Source organism: Chrysochloris asiatica, unplaced genomic scaffold (assembly GCF_000296735.1).
Source record: "Chrysochloris asiatica unplaced genomic scaffold, ChrAsi1.0 scaffold00136, whole genome shotgun sequence".
NCBI classification, from domain to species: domain Eukaryota; kingdom Metazoa; phylum Chordata; class Mammalia; order Afrosoricida; family Chrysochloridae; genus Chrysochloris; species Chrysochloris asiatica.
In genome coordinates, this window is record NW_006408654.1 from 2,266,869 (window position 1) to 2,283,117 (window position 16,249).

The window sequence follows — 16,249 nt, forward strand, 5'->3', positions numbered from 1 at the left end:
AAGAAGAAGAACAAATAAAACTCAAAAATAAAAAATATTCTTCCGTATTTTCTTCTAAAAAGCTTTTTGGCAATAGTCTTCACTATTCTTCACCAGAACAACTAGAAATGTGATATAGGAGTTAACATCTGTTTCTTGTCAATCTGGATAGCTCATTGACCTAGCATCATTGATTGGAATGAATGTCCTTTATCAACTGCACTCAAGGGTCACTTACCTTTAAAACTTAACTGATTTTAGAAAATTAACTAAGATATATTATAGACCACCACTCATCTGTCAGTTTGCTGTACTATGGTGGTTTGTGAGTTGCTGTGATTCTGGAAGCTATGCCACTGGTATTTTAAATACCAGCAGGGTCACCCATGGTGGACAGGTTTCAGATGAGTTTCCAGACAAAGACAGAATAGGAAGAAGGAGTGACGAAGAACTTCCAAATATTCAGTCACTGAAAACCTTACGAATAGCAGAGAAACACTGTCAGATATAGTGCTGGAAAATGAGCACCTCAGGTTGGAATGCACTCAAAATGCGACTGGGGAAGAGCTGCCTCCTCAAACTAGAGTGATAACGTGAATGGAGTAAAGCGTCGTGGGAGAAAAGCCCATGGGACCTTCACTTGCTGATGGGACACAACTCAAAATGAAGAGAAACAGCTGTAAACATCCACAGAAAACTGGATTATGGACTGTACGAAGTATGAATCTAGGAAAATTGGAAGCTATCAAAAATGAAATGGAATGCATCAACATTGATATCTTAGGCATTAGTGAGCTGAAATGGACTGGTATTGGCCATTTTGAATCTGACAACCACATGACAAATTGACAATGAATGTCTTTGCATTCATTGTCAAAAAGAACATACCCAGGTACAACGCTGTCTGCGATAGGGCAATATCCATGTGCCTACAGGGAAGACCAGTTAATACCTCTGTTATTCAAATTTATGCACCAACCACTAAAGCCAGTGAGGATGAAATAGAAGAATTCTACCAACTTTTTCAATATAAAATCGGTCAAACATGCAATCAAGATGTATTGATCATTACTGGTGACTGGAATGCAAAGGTTAGAAGCAAAGAGGAAGGATCAGTAGTTGGAAAATATGACCTTGGTGATAGAAATGATGCTGGAGAACGCATGATAGAATTCTGTAAAATCAATGATTTGTTCATTAGAAATACCTTCAGCTTGAGGACTAAGGTGCACCTGACCCAAGCCATGGTATTTTCGATAACCTCATATGCATGAGAAAGCTGGACAGTGAATAAGGCAGACCGTAGAAGAATTGATGCTCTTGAGTTATGGTGTTAGAGGAGAATATCGAAAGTGCCATGGGCTGCCAAAAGAACCAACAGATCCATTTTGGAAGAAGTGCAGCCAGAATGCTCCTTGGAGGCCAAGATGGCCAAACTTCATCTCTCATACATATTGTCAGAAGGGACCAGTCGCTGGAGAAGGCTATCATGTTTGGTAAGGTGGAGGGTCAGAGAAAAAGAGGAAGACCCCCAATGAGATACATTGGCCAAGTGGCAGCATTGATGGGCTCAAGCATGGCAACTGTAGTAAGGTTGGCCCAGAATCAGGCAGTGTCTTGTTCTGTGCATAAGGTCACTATGGTTGGTACCGACTCGATGGCACCTGACAACAACAACATTGGGAGAAGCACTGGATTGCTAACTGCAAGGTGAACAGTTCAACCCTCCAGTAGCTCTGAGAAGAAAGATGAGGCTTTCTGCTCCCATAAGAATTTCCAGCCTCGGAAACCTAACACAGGGTCGCTCTGGGGTGGAACTGACTCAATGGCAGGGGGTTTCTATAAGGTCACACATACACAATGTAAAATCAGAAAGGATTGCTACTGGCAAACCAATTCAGACATACAAAGTCTGATTCCAAACAAAATGTATTTAAACGTATCTCTGTGCTGGCTGCTGACAAGTTTTCTCAGTAATACATTTGCTTTAGCTTCATTAGGGTACCTTCAAAAAAGTTGTATTTTGTATCATAGAAAAATAACTTTTTCAGGTAACAGCTATCAAAATTTTAATAAAATTCAAGTGGACATCTTCTTTGTGTTTTTCAGATAATAAGATTTTCTGACTATGTTCCATTTTTGCCATTACTTTATCCCACTTTAGTAGGACATTTTTCATTTTATTTTTTCCTCACTTATCAATCTTATCTCTCATGACAACTACTATTCCAATAGTCTGCATAGTTATCTTTATTGCAGAGCTAAGGTGGACATGCTACTCTTGTAAAGGAGATGTGCTGGGTGAGTTCAGATGTTTTTACTGGACCCTTCTATCCATCGTGTGCTGTTAGTATTTCCATTTTAGTGATAAGAACACTAAGACTCGACAAAGGTAAGGAATTTGTACAGGATGAGTGTGCCAAAGTGATGGTACCAAGATTCAAATCCAAGGCAGAAGATACACCCTTTTCCTATTTTTTTTGTCAATGTCAGTGTTTGGTGAAATGATTTTAAGTTCTGCTGTGCTCTCTAGACTTAGTTTACAGTGACATTCCCAGACAGTGGTTCACTGTGAAGACAATAACACCACACAACTTCTCTTTTACAAAAGTCAATAAATAGATATTCAAGTTAATGACCATCGTTCAAAAATAACTATAAGTTTTACTCAAAATGACAATCATCAGATACATAAGTTGCATTTGCTTGGTTAAAATGTCTAGATAATACATCACAGTATCTCTAGCTCATAATAATCTAGTAAATAAAAGTTTTATAAGACTATTTCTTGATCACAATGTATTAGTGGCCCCCAAAGTGCCAGCTTTTAATTTTAAAACTTAAAACCTTTGAAGTTACAAAGACTAAGTAAAGAAGTTATTTTCAACACAATATCTCAGATTTTCATCGTGAAACAGTTTTAATTTCTTTTGAGGCTATAAAGAGCATTTGGTTAAAATAGCAACCTGTATTTTAATAGAGTTTCAGTAAAATATAGGTTGATATTTAAATAAAAAATCAAGCTTATGATAAGTTTTAAAAGTTGCTACAATTCACACTTTTGCTCATACAAATAAATTGCTAGTATGTTACAGACATTAAGTAGGGAAAACAATTTACTATAGGTGTTACTGATAGAATTATCGATACTTTGTTATAAAAAAATGTTTTCAGTCATTTTCAAAGTTTATAAATCTATTTCAAATATGATGAAACAATTTAAAAATGTTCCTAAGGGTGTTCATAAAACTCCACCATCCAAAAAGGGCTTTATTGTTATTGTTGTTGTTAAGTGCCATCGAGTCGGTTCCAACTCATAGCAACCCTGTATAGGGTTTCTGAGGAGCGGCTGGTGAGCTTGAACCACCAACCTTACAGTTCAAACTGACCTTGCAGTCCAGCGTATTAACCCACAATTATTGTTATGTTGTTGTTGTTATGTGCCATGGCGTCGGTTCCGACTCATAGCGACCCTGTACAGGGTTTCCGAGGCTGTAAATCTTGACAGGAGCAGAAAGTCTCATCTTTCTCCTGCAAAACAGTTGGTAGTTTTGAACTGCTAGCCTTAAGGCTCACAGCCCGATTCGTAACCACTACGCTACCAGGTTCCTTACAGTTATTGTTATAGGTGACCTCTATTTTTATCTTGATTATAATAATGTCATTCACACACACAAAAAAAGTTTATCAATATTTATGCTTTCTCCATTTTATTTTACTAAGAATGGGGCAAAGACATAATTAAGATTGCCTAGAATGTTTTTTCTAAAAACAAACAAACAAACAAAAAACCATGTTGCCTTGAAGTCCTGGTGTGGCGCTGTGGGTTAAAGCACTGAACTGCAAGGTCGGTTTGAACTGCAAAGTCAGTGGTTCAAGCTCACCAGCTTCTCCTCAGAAACTCTATACAGGGTCACTATGATGGCACCTAACAACAACAAAGCCCCTAACCTCACTCCATCAGCTCACAATTCTTACTAAAGGGGGTATATAGCATCCCTTTGGTGCAAAAGAATAGAAAATGTTTCCAGAATGCTGCTATAAATATTTATATTTCCATGTGCCATATTAGATAGATACCTATCTGAAAACGAATCCCCATGCTTTTCAAGCTGGTGGCTATTAAATCTATACTATAAAACAATTGTGTTCAAATGTCAAAACTTTAAGTCAATAAAAGATGTGAAAAACACGCTAGTTGGATGTCTGAGCAAAGAGGATTTTTTAAAATAACAAACAGAAGAAAAGAGATCTAGCTTATTCACATTCTTTACTTTCTTTTCTATCTTTGCATAAATAATACTCCATTTAGACTGTTTTCAAATGTGTTTATTGATGCAGTCTTTCAGAGTAACACAACTCTTCCTGTCTCTCCTTCTGGATGTATCCAAGACTCCAAGATGGAATGTGCAGAGCAGCAAGCTGAGGTCTTGGAAGGTTAAAGCCAGGAGTTCAAGTAAGCCAAATGCGGATCTCTCAGTATTACCAAACCAGCAGTGAGTTTCCTGTTTTGATTTTCTCTGTTATCTCCTGGTCCAGACCAGAACAGCCTTAAACCTAAGACCTGGATCAGAACCTGGGGTGCAAATATAAAGTATTCAAGAGAAGCTTCTTCTTTCTGTTCTAAGGAATAGGTGACAGAGGTCCCTAGAGAGTGGGGGAAATTCTGCTTTTTGTGTTTTGGACTTTTTCCATTATCGCCTGCCCCAGTGCCCAGGCATTCCTATGGCAGTAGCCACAGCAGCCCAGCAGAGTAGGGTCATGAAACTCCAAGCCAAGAGTATGGGGAATTCCTGACTCTTGGTTCTGATTTTTTTGGGTTTCTTCTGTCCCTGGTCACAGGCAATGTGTGGCTTTGGTGACAACAGATATGGCGTGGAGGTGACTATATAACTCCAAGATGGGAGTATTAAAGAAGTATCTGCCGCCTATTCCCTTCTTTCCCCTCCCTTCCCCACTTCTCTCCCTCCCTCTTAACCCTGTGCTACTTGGCTGGTGATGGGACTAGTACCAGAAGGTGTGTGGTTGTTGCTGTTGTGGTTAAGTGTGGTCGTGTTGGTTCCGACCCACAGCTACCCTGTATAGGGTTTCTAAGAAACAGCTGGAGCGCTTGAACTGCCAACATTGCAATTCAAGCCGACTGCAGTCCAGTAGAGAAGGGAACCTAAAACCCTAGCTTTCTAGACGCATGACCAGGATGGGGGACCTCGAGACTCAGGAGAGATCACTGAAAGAAAGGAGTTCAAGAAAGTGACCCTTAAAGGATCTGTAGGAACTTTTGGTCTCACCCCTAAATTGAACATGTGTAGGTCTTACTCTGGAGTCCTGGTGTGGTACTGTGGGTTAATGCCTTAGACTGCAAAGTCGTTTGGACTGCAAGTTTGGCGGTTCAAGCTCACCTCGGAAACCCTATACAGGCTCACTATGGGTCAGCACCGACTCAACAGCACTTAACAACAACAACAACAAGGTCTTACTCTAAACAACAGACCAAAGACTTTGAGAATTGATCTCCGGTAGGCTATTACCCATATCAGCCACTGGGTGACACAAATGAGCAGCAGAAACGGAAAAGACTTTGTAAACTTAATTGACTATAGAAGGCAGTTTTATAACTTGTGGTCTGAACATATCCAAATTTATTGCCTATTAAAACAAAATTATCACAGCTATCATTATTTATATAAAACTCAAAGTCTCATAAAACGATATTCAAGTTTTAGATGGGGGGGGGGGTTCAAGCTCACCAGTTCAGAATTGATCAACACATAAAAAACAAGGAAAATCTCAATGACTTTCAAGCGAAAGAAACAGACACCAACCCTAAGACGACATAGATGGTGGAATTACCAGACATTCAGACATTTAACTATACTCTGAGAATTACAGATGAATGCTCTTGAAACAAATGAAGAACAAAGAGTCTTAGCAAAGAAACTGAAGGTTAGAAGAAGAAACCAAATGGAAATTTTAGAACAGAAAAATACAATTAATATAAAATCTAATATTCACTGTTTATGTTCAATATCAGAATGGTGATAACAAAAGAAAGAGTCACTGAGTTTGAAGGTAGCTTAAAAGAAAGTATCCTATCTAAACACGAGAGGGAAAAAAATGAAAACCAAGAGTAAACCTCAGGGACCCACTGGGACAACAAAAATCAAGGTTTAACATTTATATCCCACCACTCATCTGTCCATTTGTCATACTGTGGTGGCTTGTGTGTTGCTGTGATTCTGGAAGCTCTGCCATTGGAATTTTAAATACCAGCAGGGTCACCATGCTGGAGAAGTTTCAGTGGAGCTTCCAGACTAAGACAGACTAGGAAGAAGGAGAGGTGGATCACTTCTGAGTGCTTAGCCACTGAAAACCTTATGAATAACAGCAGAACATTGTCTGATATAGTGCTTGAAGTTGAGCCTCCATTTGGAAGGCACTAAAATACAACTAGGGAAGAGCAGCCTCTTTAAAGCAGAGTTGACCTTAGTGACATGAATGGAGCAAAGCTTTTGGGACCTTCATTTGCTGATGGAGCGCAATTCAAAATGAGTAGAAAGCATTGTAAATATCAAATAGTAATCGGAACATGAAATATACAAAGTATGAATCTAGGAAAATTGGAAGTCATCAAAGATGAAATGGAACACATTAAGATTGATATCCTGGATATTAGTGAGCTGAAATAGACTGGTATTGGTCAATTTGAATCTGACAACCACATGGTTTACTATGACAAATTGAAGAGGAATGACGTCACTTTCATCATCAAAAAGAACATTTCAAGAACTGTCTTAAAGTACAACACTGTCTGTGATAGGATAATGTACATATGCCTACAAGGAAGACCAGCCACTACAGCCAGTGATGATGAAATTGAATTCTAGCAACTTCTTCAGTCTGAAATTCTAGCAACTTCTTCAGTCTGAAATTGATCAAACATGCTATCAAGAAGTACTGGCAATTGGAATGCAAAGGTTGGAAACAAAGAAAAAGGATCAATAGTTGGAAAAGAGGGCCTTGGTGATAGAAACAATGCTGGAGGTTGCTTGAGAGAATTTTATAAGGCCAACGATTTGTTCATTGCAAGTAACTTTTTTATAACAACATAAAAGACAGCTATATTCATGGATCTCACCAGATAGAATACAAAGAAATCAAATAGACTTTATTTGTGAAAAAAGATGGTTGAAAAAGACCAGGGCCAGACTGCAGAACAGAAATTCAATTGCTTGTATGCAAGTTCAGCCTGAAGCTGAAGAAAAGTAAAACAAAAGTTGGTTAAATTGTGGACACCTTGCATCCCAGATAGAAATCCTGAGAAGGACACAGCATCCTGTAAGTATTATCCTAGTCATAGCTGCATAGCCTAGGTTTAGTCATGAAAAACTCAAACTGAGGGCCATTCTATAAAAGTACTGATGCATAATCTTCAAAAATGTCAATGGCATGTAAGACAAATAAGGGCAGAGAAAACTGTCCCAGATTAAATTAAAAAATAAGTGATCTTGGAATGGATTCTACATTAGGAAAAAAAAAAAAAAAGACCATGAAAGATACTATTTGTTTTAGGATACCTTACTAGGATTCCTGTGGAGTGCTGGTATGGTGCTGCAGGTTAATGCGCTGGACTGCAAAATCAGTTTGAACCACAAGGTTGGGGGTTCAAGCTCACCAGTCACTTCTGGAAGCCCTATCCTGGGTCACGATGAGTCAGAACCAATTTGACGGAACTTACAACAATAACAACAATTTGAACTCCTAACCAAACTGGAATATGGACTAAAAAGTTGACAAAAATACCACAAACCAAAAACCAATCTGTGTTCCGACTATTTCCTTGTAGCTGAAGGAACCTCTAGAACAATTTCCTCAGAAGGAGATTATACTGCAAGTCTGAGAATGTCTAAGAAATGTCCCCTTTGTCCTTCGTATCAACGATATCTTTGCCAGGCGCTGGAATTCGGCTCATTGTTATTTTTTCTCTGTAGTGTGTTCCATGTTGTTCCACTTTCCAAATGTTATAATTCACTTCTATGCCAGTCTGATTTTTTTTTTTCCCCTTTATAAATAAACTGTTCTTCCTGTCTTGGCGCTTTACTTATCCTTGGGATTCAGACAATTCATCAGGATATAATTATCTGATCTTGGGCTTTCTTTTTTTTTTTTAAAGTCCTGCCTGGTACTTGGTGAGCCATTTCAGTCTGAAAACTCAGGTTTTCTGTCAGCTTGGGGAAGTTTGTTTTCAATTCTTTCTTCGATTATATTTTAACTTATTAACTGTCCACATTTTGGAAAAGTAATGTTCCAGGAAAGGCGTTATCATCTGCTTATTTCATTGATGACTTTTCCTCTTTATTTCTTACCCTTCAGTTTGAATTACATTTTATTTTTATTTTTCAATTCTTTAGTATTATCCCTTCTCCTTTTTATTTATCATAGTTTCTGTTATTTGAGGTGTTCATAATTTCCAAACATTTTTTGGGGGGGAGAGGGGCAACCGTTTCTATCATCCCTTTAAGAGTTTTTAATAGTCTTTTTGGGACCTGTTTTCTGTTTAAGCTTCTGTTTCTTCTATTGCATCTGTCTCTGCAGGAGCCTCCTATTGTTTATTCAGTTTGTCCACCATGCTCTCAGGGATCTTGTGCTGTTAAACACCTTGTGCTCTTTTACTAGTTCAGCCTCTGGGGTTAGCAGCAGCAACAGGTAATGGTGTAAGTTCTCTTAGTCAGCTCTAAGTATGAATGTGTAATGTGAGGATTTTACCACTCAGCTTGGGAAGAGAACAGTTCACCCAAACAGTACTGAGGTCTGCTGCTAGTGGGCTCTCCCGGGGTTGCATGTGACGACCAGCAGGGATAGTTCTTTCTTCTCCATAAGTTGAGGGGTCTTTCTTAGCTTAACAGACAGGACCCCTCGGGAACATCTACAAGCTCCTATTATTGCCAACATTTTCACCAACAGAACTCAAACTCTGCCCTCCATGGATTCTAGGTCTACACAGTTTCCTTGAGAACTCAAGGTTTTACCTGTGTTTAGACTCTACTCTGGATCCGTAGTGAGTCGCACTTACCTAATACACATCATCCCAGAAGGAAGTAGAGGAAACAGGGCCAGGAACTACCTCTATTCTCTGAAGCTGACTCATTATCAGAACATCTACCCCCACCTACAATCAGTCCATCGTTAAGATTTATGTCATCTCCTTTAATGAGAAAAGACTGCATCTCTCTTGGGAGGGTACCCAAAATGAAGGCACCAGTTTCCTTTATTTCTAGTAAACAAGGGTGCTGGGTAATTTGAAATGTGCACTGGAAGTCTTGTGGGGATTGCCTAGAGCAGGCAGGTGTGACATGCAGCAATTAAAAGTGATCTTGCCAAGGAAAAAATGTCCCCTGACCCTTGTTACTAGAAGACAGAAGAGATGGGCGCTGCCCCAACTGTAGAAAAGAAATAAGGCATTCTTTCAGTCCTCTGAATAGACCACTGTCAGCTGTACCTGAGATCTTCCCTCACTGGGCCTACTTGGAACACTCCTTCACCAACTGTCTCTTATTCTTCCTTCAGGGCTCAGCTGGAAGGCTGCTGCTTTAAAGGAGCCTTCCAATTTTTCAGGAACCCTTGAAAGAAACGGCTCAAACAATCTAAGTTCTACTACTAAGAAAAAGGTTGGTGGCTCAAACCCACCCAGAAGACAAGGTTGGCAAGGTCTCAGCCTTGAAAACCCAATGGAGCACACTTCTACTCTGTACATATGGGGCACTAGGATTCTGAACTGCTTCCATGACAACTGGTTTGTTTGTTTTCGAATTCTCTGACTAGACACAGTCCTCCACTAAGATAGAAACCATTGATCCTGCTATCACTTCTCCTTTCTGTCACTTAACACTAATGCTCTAAAAAAATTATTCAGATCCGTCTTTCCTACTAGACTGCTTTCCTATGAGCAAAGGAACAGTGCCTACCCCCTGGCGTCTCCAAGCACGTGGTCCAGTTTCAGGCATATACTGGACACTCAAACACTTGTCAAATGAATAAAAGTTGGCAGATATCAAAACATGTTTAAGACTGAGACTGGACAATGAAATGATGAGAGAAGGGGGAAAGAAATGGACCAAGTTAAAAAGAAACAAGAAAGGTGATCACATAGAGACCCAGATATGGCAGCTAACACAGGAGGAAAAGGGAAAAAAGAGAAGAAAGAAATTGGCCTGAGTCAAAAAGATTAAGAAAAACAAATCTAAAGTCAGAATGAGACTGGTTTAAAGTAGATTTTTGCCTATGTCTGAGGTGTTCAACCTAGCAAAGGAGCAGAAAGAAACCACCATTCAAAATGGAATAAGCCCATACATACTGTTACACAAAGACATAAGGACATCCTCAAAGATACAGGAAGGTTGCTTAAATTTACTATGTTTCTCCTGAATAAAGGTTAATTTTTCTATATGCACATTAGACTGAATCCTCAGAACAGAATCAGATACACTGAAATAAATGTTAACTTTCTGTGTGAATTTCAGATAGATGCATATGAGTATGGGCACAGACTGAAACATTAAGAAAAACAGTGGGTCACCCTATTATGCCAATAGCCCTGTTTTCCTTCCAGAGAAGGGACCGGCCTTCAAGAGAGGTTTGTGCCTTTACTCAACAGCCTCGCTTTTCTAAGTTAGGACCATAAATAGCTCCATCCCCAGAAATGTTTCCAATCTTTGAGAATTATAACAAATGAGCCTTAATCCAGTTAAGTCACGGAAATGATTTCCACTGCTAATATGTGCATGATGTCATATGGAACTTGACGACTTTTGTTTTTTAACTAATATATGCAAAATTAACTAATCTGCTCTCTCTGCTTTTCTGGACACTGTAAAACCAATACAAAGTGTAAGTAAAAGAAAAGAAACGTGATTTATATTTATTTATAATTTCTAGTAATACAGTATTGTTTAACACACAACACTATTTAATAACAACAAATGTTGTCTAAAGAGATGTGTCTAAGACTTTAACGTATATTTAAGAAGGAGGACACTTTGAAGTATAATGATAAGGAGCTTTGAAGTAAACATAGCTTGTTAACAGGTTTTTAAAGCAGACGCTGCCTCAGAGAGAAAGAAACAGACTTGCATGCTCCTTGTGGAGCACAGATGATTGTCAACAGATTTGTTTGCCTTTAAACAAATCAGCTTAGTTCAGAACAGCAGAGTAAAAAGTCAAAGTCTGCCTCATAATTTAATCATCAGTAATAGCCACTATTGACACTTTCATATGTGGCATTTAGTACTTTATACATTAAATATCACTATAGGATAAGCACTGTTCTGCTAACTGCTGCTCCCTGGAAACCACACAAAGGATCGCTATGAGCCAGAACTGACTCAATGGCACTAAGCAACAACAAACAACATTAACTATGGTTGTACATTATTGTTGTTGTTGTCATGTGCCGTGGAGTCGGTTCTGACTCTTGGGACCCTGTACAGGGTTTCCGAGGCTGTAAATCTTTACGGGAGCAGAACGCCTCATCTTTCTCCCACAGAACAGCTGGGAGTTTACAGGTTGTTTATTATACAAACTAGTCAAAAAGTGAAACTACCCAAATGTCCAGCAACTCAATGAGTGGATAAATTGTGATAAATTCTGTATGGCATATTACTCAGCAGGAAATGCACTAGGACCACTTGCAGCAACATGGATGAACCTTGAAAACATTATGCACGCTAAGTGAGGGGTGCCAAACTTAAAAGCCCACATCCTGTATCATTCCATTCACATGAACTATCCAGGAGAGGTGAATACATACAGGCTAACAATAGACCCGTGTGGTAGCTTAGGGCTGGGAGCCCCAGTGGGGAGAGGGAAAGTGACCATTGAGCATGGAGTGTCTTTCAGGGAAGATAAAAGTGTTCCCAAATTAGATTGTCATGATGATTGCACAATGCTGTCAGCACACAAAAAAACAATGAATTGAATTATACACTTTAAATGGGTGAATTATATGACATGTCAATAAAGTAGTTTTTAAAAAGGCCCAAAAAGTTCCTATCAGCTGTTGTGTTAACTGTTTCATTGCTTCATTAATATATCATGGACACCGCTCTATGTCAGTAAGATAGGCACTACACTGTTTGTTCCTCTGTGTGGATGCACTGACATTTATTTACTTGATGCTTTATTATTAGCCAAGGAACCATGTACAAGCACCTATCTTTAAACAAATGCATAAATTATTTTCTTTGCAAAGAACTGAACTGAGATGCAAAGAGCCAGCAATCTTTGAAATGATGCATATTGCCGGACTGTCCACCAGAAAAGTTACACTAACACTCATACCACTGGAAAACAAAAATACTTTCTTTTCTACATTCCCACCAACATTGAGCATCATCAAACTTGCTAATCTTTGACAATATGAAAGGCAATGTAATTATATAAATGTGCATTTCTTTGGTTACTGGATTTGAGTAACATTTCATAGCTGACATTTGGAGTCTTTATGAAATACTTCGATCTGTGGTCTACCATTTTTTTCTCCTTTTTATTAATTTTATGACTTATGCTGAATATTGTGTTTTACTAATTTGTTTTTTTTAACTTTGCTTCTTTTTGTTGCTGCTAAGTGCCATCGAGTTGGTTCCAATTCATAGCAAGTTTCTGAGGCTTTAAATCTCTGCAGGAACAGAAAGTCTCATCTTTGTCCTGCGGAGCAGCTGGTGAGTTTGAACTGCTAATCTTGTGGTGTGCAGTCCAGTGTTTACCCTGTACTTAATATCTTATCTACAAAAATCTATTTTAATTTTCTTTACAGTTCTTGGCTTTAAAAGCTAGCCTTTGACCATATCAATATCATAAGAATCGATTTTTCTATTTTAATCCTACATGTTCTAGTACATCCCATTTTATTTTCATGCTTCTTTGAATAAGCCATTCATTCTACTGATGTGCAATTCTGCGGCACTCTTCAATTTTTTAAGTTCTGGCCTGTGAGACTCATTTAAAAAAGGACTTACTTAACTGTTGAGCCCATTTTATGGCGGTTCCAGTGTCTCCTGCATTGCCTTCAGCCAAGCAAACAATTTCTTGTCCAATCTTCCACCCAATCAATGGATAAAAACCTTTTAAAAAAAACAATTAAAGCAATCATATAGTAAATACATAATTTACTACAAAAACTTATGCAATGCAACAGTTAGATTATCTTAAAAATCAGCAAGGTAGCTCTGAAGTCAGACTGTTGAAGTTCAAATCCCAGCCCCCTCACATTTACTAGCTGAGGTCTTGCAAGTTCTTAACCTCTTAGCCTCAGTTTCCTCAACTGTAAAGCAGTCTAACTCACAGAGTTGTTAGAATAAATGTAGTTAATAGATACAAAGAAGTTAGCACAGTGCCTGGCATATCCGATGAACAATCAATAGTAAACTTTACTAGCTATGTTGCTGTTGTTAAGTGCCAGCGAGTCAATTCCAACCCATAGCGACCTGTATAGGGTTTCCGAGGAACAGCTGGTGCGTTTGAACTGCCGACTTTGCATTCAAACGGCTTTGCAGTCTGGTGCATTAACCCACACAGTCACACAGTGTTTACTGTATAAGGCATCCCTATTGGTATAGGTATGCACAAGGTAAGCAGTTCAAGCCCACCAGCCATTCTGTGGGAGAAAGATGAGGCTTTCTGTTCCCGCAAAGGTTTCCCTCGGAAACCCTATGCAGGATGGGTTGCTATAACTCGACTGCAATTAACAACACAACAGAAACACAGAAATAAGTATTTTAATTAGGAAACACAAGGTTATAGTGAGATTGGCTTGCTAGAGTAGAGAAGTTCCTATGTTACTGCACTTATCTGAGCATTCTACTCAATGTCCCTAAACAGAGACAGCCTCACACAGTAATCACCATTGTCTAACTTCAGGTGTCCCAGTTAGCGAAGAGCTTGAGGGAGGACAGGAGAAGGACTAAAGATGTTAAAAACCAGCTCTTAGTAACCAGCTTAGGAGAACAGACCCCCAGTCTCAGACTCCTTAGCTCTGCTGAGGTAGTTCCACAAGAAGATTTTCTTGATTTGTATATCCCAGGATACCCTTCTTAAGAGAGTGCAAATTCCTAGTACTTGTTTTCAAAAGCCTACACATGCACGGTCACTAGTTAAGAATTGTTGTTGTTGTAGTTGTTATTGAGTGGTTTCCAAATCATGTTGTTGTTAGGTGCTATGGAATCGGAACCAACTCATAAAAACCCTCTGCACAACAGAATGAAATACTGTCTGGTACTACATCATCCACGTAATCGTTGCCATCCTTGAGCTCATTGCTGCTACCAGTGTGCCAATCCATCTTGTTGGGTGTCTTCCTCTTTTTCTCCGACCCTCCACTTTACCAAGCAAACCCCACATAGAGTCCGATTCATAGAACGCTATATAGGGTTTCCAAGGCTGTAAATCTTAACAGGAACAGAAAGCCTCATCTGTGTTCCTCGGCGCAGCTAGTGGGTTTCAACTGCCATCCCTGAGATTAGTAGTCCAGTACTTATCCTACAGAGCCACCAGCACCGAAGTTGAGAGTTACTACCACAAAAAAATTTCACAAAAAAAGAAGATACAAAGAATAAGAAACCTAGTAAGATAAGGTCTGGTTTGGTGCTGTAGGATAAGCACTGGACTGCTAACCATAAGGTTGTTGTTGTTGTTGTTAAGTGCCGTTGAGTCGGTTCCGACCCATAGCGACCCTGTACAGGGTTTCCGAGGGTGTAAATCCTTACGGGAGTAGAAAGCCTCATCTTTCTCCCGCGGAGCGGCTGGTAGTTTCGAACCGCTGACCTTAAGGTTCGCAGCCCGATTCGTAACCACTACGCTACCAGAGCTGCTTAACCATAAGGTAGGAGGTTCAAATCCACAAGTCACTCCTCAGAAACGCTATGCAGTGCTGCTATAAGCTGGAACTGACTTGATGGCATTTATCAACAATAAGATGAGGATCCCTGCGGTGCAGTGGTTAAAGCACTTAGGTGCTAATGAAAATGTTGGGTTTTTGAACACACCAGCTGCTCCATGGGAGAAAGGTGTAGCAGTCTGCCTTCATAAAGATTTAAAGTCTTGGAAGCCCTATGAGTCCTAAGAGGGTCACTGTGAATTGGAACCAGATCCACAACAATGAGGACTTTTTCGTGCTTTAAGGTATTTTAAACAGATATCATTCATATTATAGATAAATATTTAAGGAGCTCTGGTAGCATGGTGGTTACAAATCAGGCTGGAACCGCAAGGTCAGCAGTTCGAAATTACCAGCTGTTCTGCGGGAGAAATAGGAGGCTTTCTGCTCCTGTACAGCCTCGGAAACCTTGTACAGGGTCGCTATGAATTGGAACCAACTCCAAGGCATATCACCACCACCACCACCATAGATAAATATTTAGCACATAGACAAAAATACTCTAATCCTTCTGAATTTCTTTATAACAACATCTTTCTCATTTTCTTGTAATAATAAAATCTTTCCCCAAATAGATATTTAACTGAAAGGAAAATGGGAAATAGGGATTAGCGGTCTCTAATAATAATAATAATAATAATAATAATAATAATATAAAAAGTTAGAAAATATCCTTAACATAAAACAAAAATAAAAACGGTCTAAGTGTTACAAAAGTTAAACATAAACAGAGGAAGTAATGTTTTATTAGTACACAATTTCCATTTTATGTGTATTTACCTCCAATAGTTTGTTCAGGGTGGTTCCCAGTATTAATATCCAAAAAAGTCCCGGTTCCCATGGTCAATTTCACATCTCCGGCATGGAAGCAGCACTCTCCAAACATGGCGGACTGCTGGTCGGCCACCTGCCAGAAACGTTCACATGTAAGGCGTAATGCCCTGAGAACTGGTATGCTTCACTGTATCCCACAGCCTCAGCTATTCTATTTTCATGACTACATTTTCTCCCCTTTTTTCTTAAAAAAAGAAAAATCCCCTCAGAAAACAGGAAGCTATAACTATAGGATAGGGGCCTCTCTATAACAAACACTGTGTGAATAACTAACATGTCTCAGGAACTGCTAATGACCTTTAAGTATCATATGCGCAATCTGAAAAACCAAGGTCAGAATAGACATCTTGCAGAACCAACACTTTTCATTCTCAATGTAATGGTTTTACTCATTAGTCCAAATAGCTGACCTCACAAATTTCTCTTCTAATAAGAACCACAGACGTATGTTTAATTAGAAATAGATTTAACTCAGAACCACAGATATCCTAAGTCTTTCCTTCCATTAAT

General features: G+C 39.1%; 1 protein-coding gene across 1 annotated transcript in view; it reads right to left on the minus strand.

Moving 5' to 3' along the window:
- GK5 (glycerol kinase 5 (putative)) overlaps nucleotides 1-16,249 on the minus strand; it is a 135,244-nt gene that overhangs the window by 43,708 nt on the left and 75,287 nt on the right. Inside the window, exons 10-11 of the mRNA XM_006869869.1 lie at nucleotides 15,686-15,812; nucleotides 12,990-13,094 (exon numbers count right to left, since the gene is read on the minus strand). Of these exons, the coding sequence (XP_006869931.1) occupies nucleotides 12,990-13,094; nucleotides 15,686-15,812 (232 nt within the window). The remainder of the gene's footprint in view (nucleotides 1-12,989; nucleotides 13,095-15,685; nucleotides 15,813-16,249) is intronic.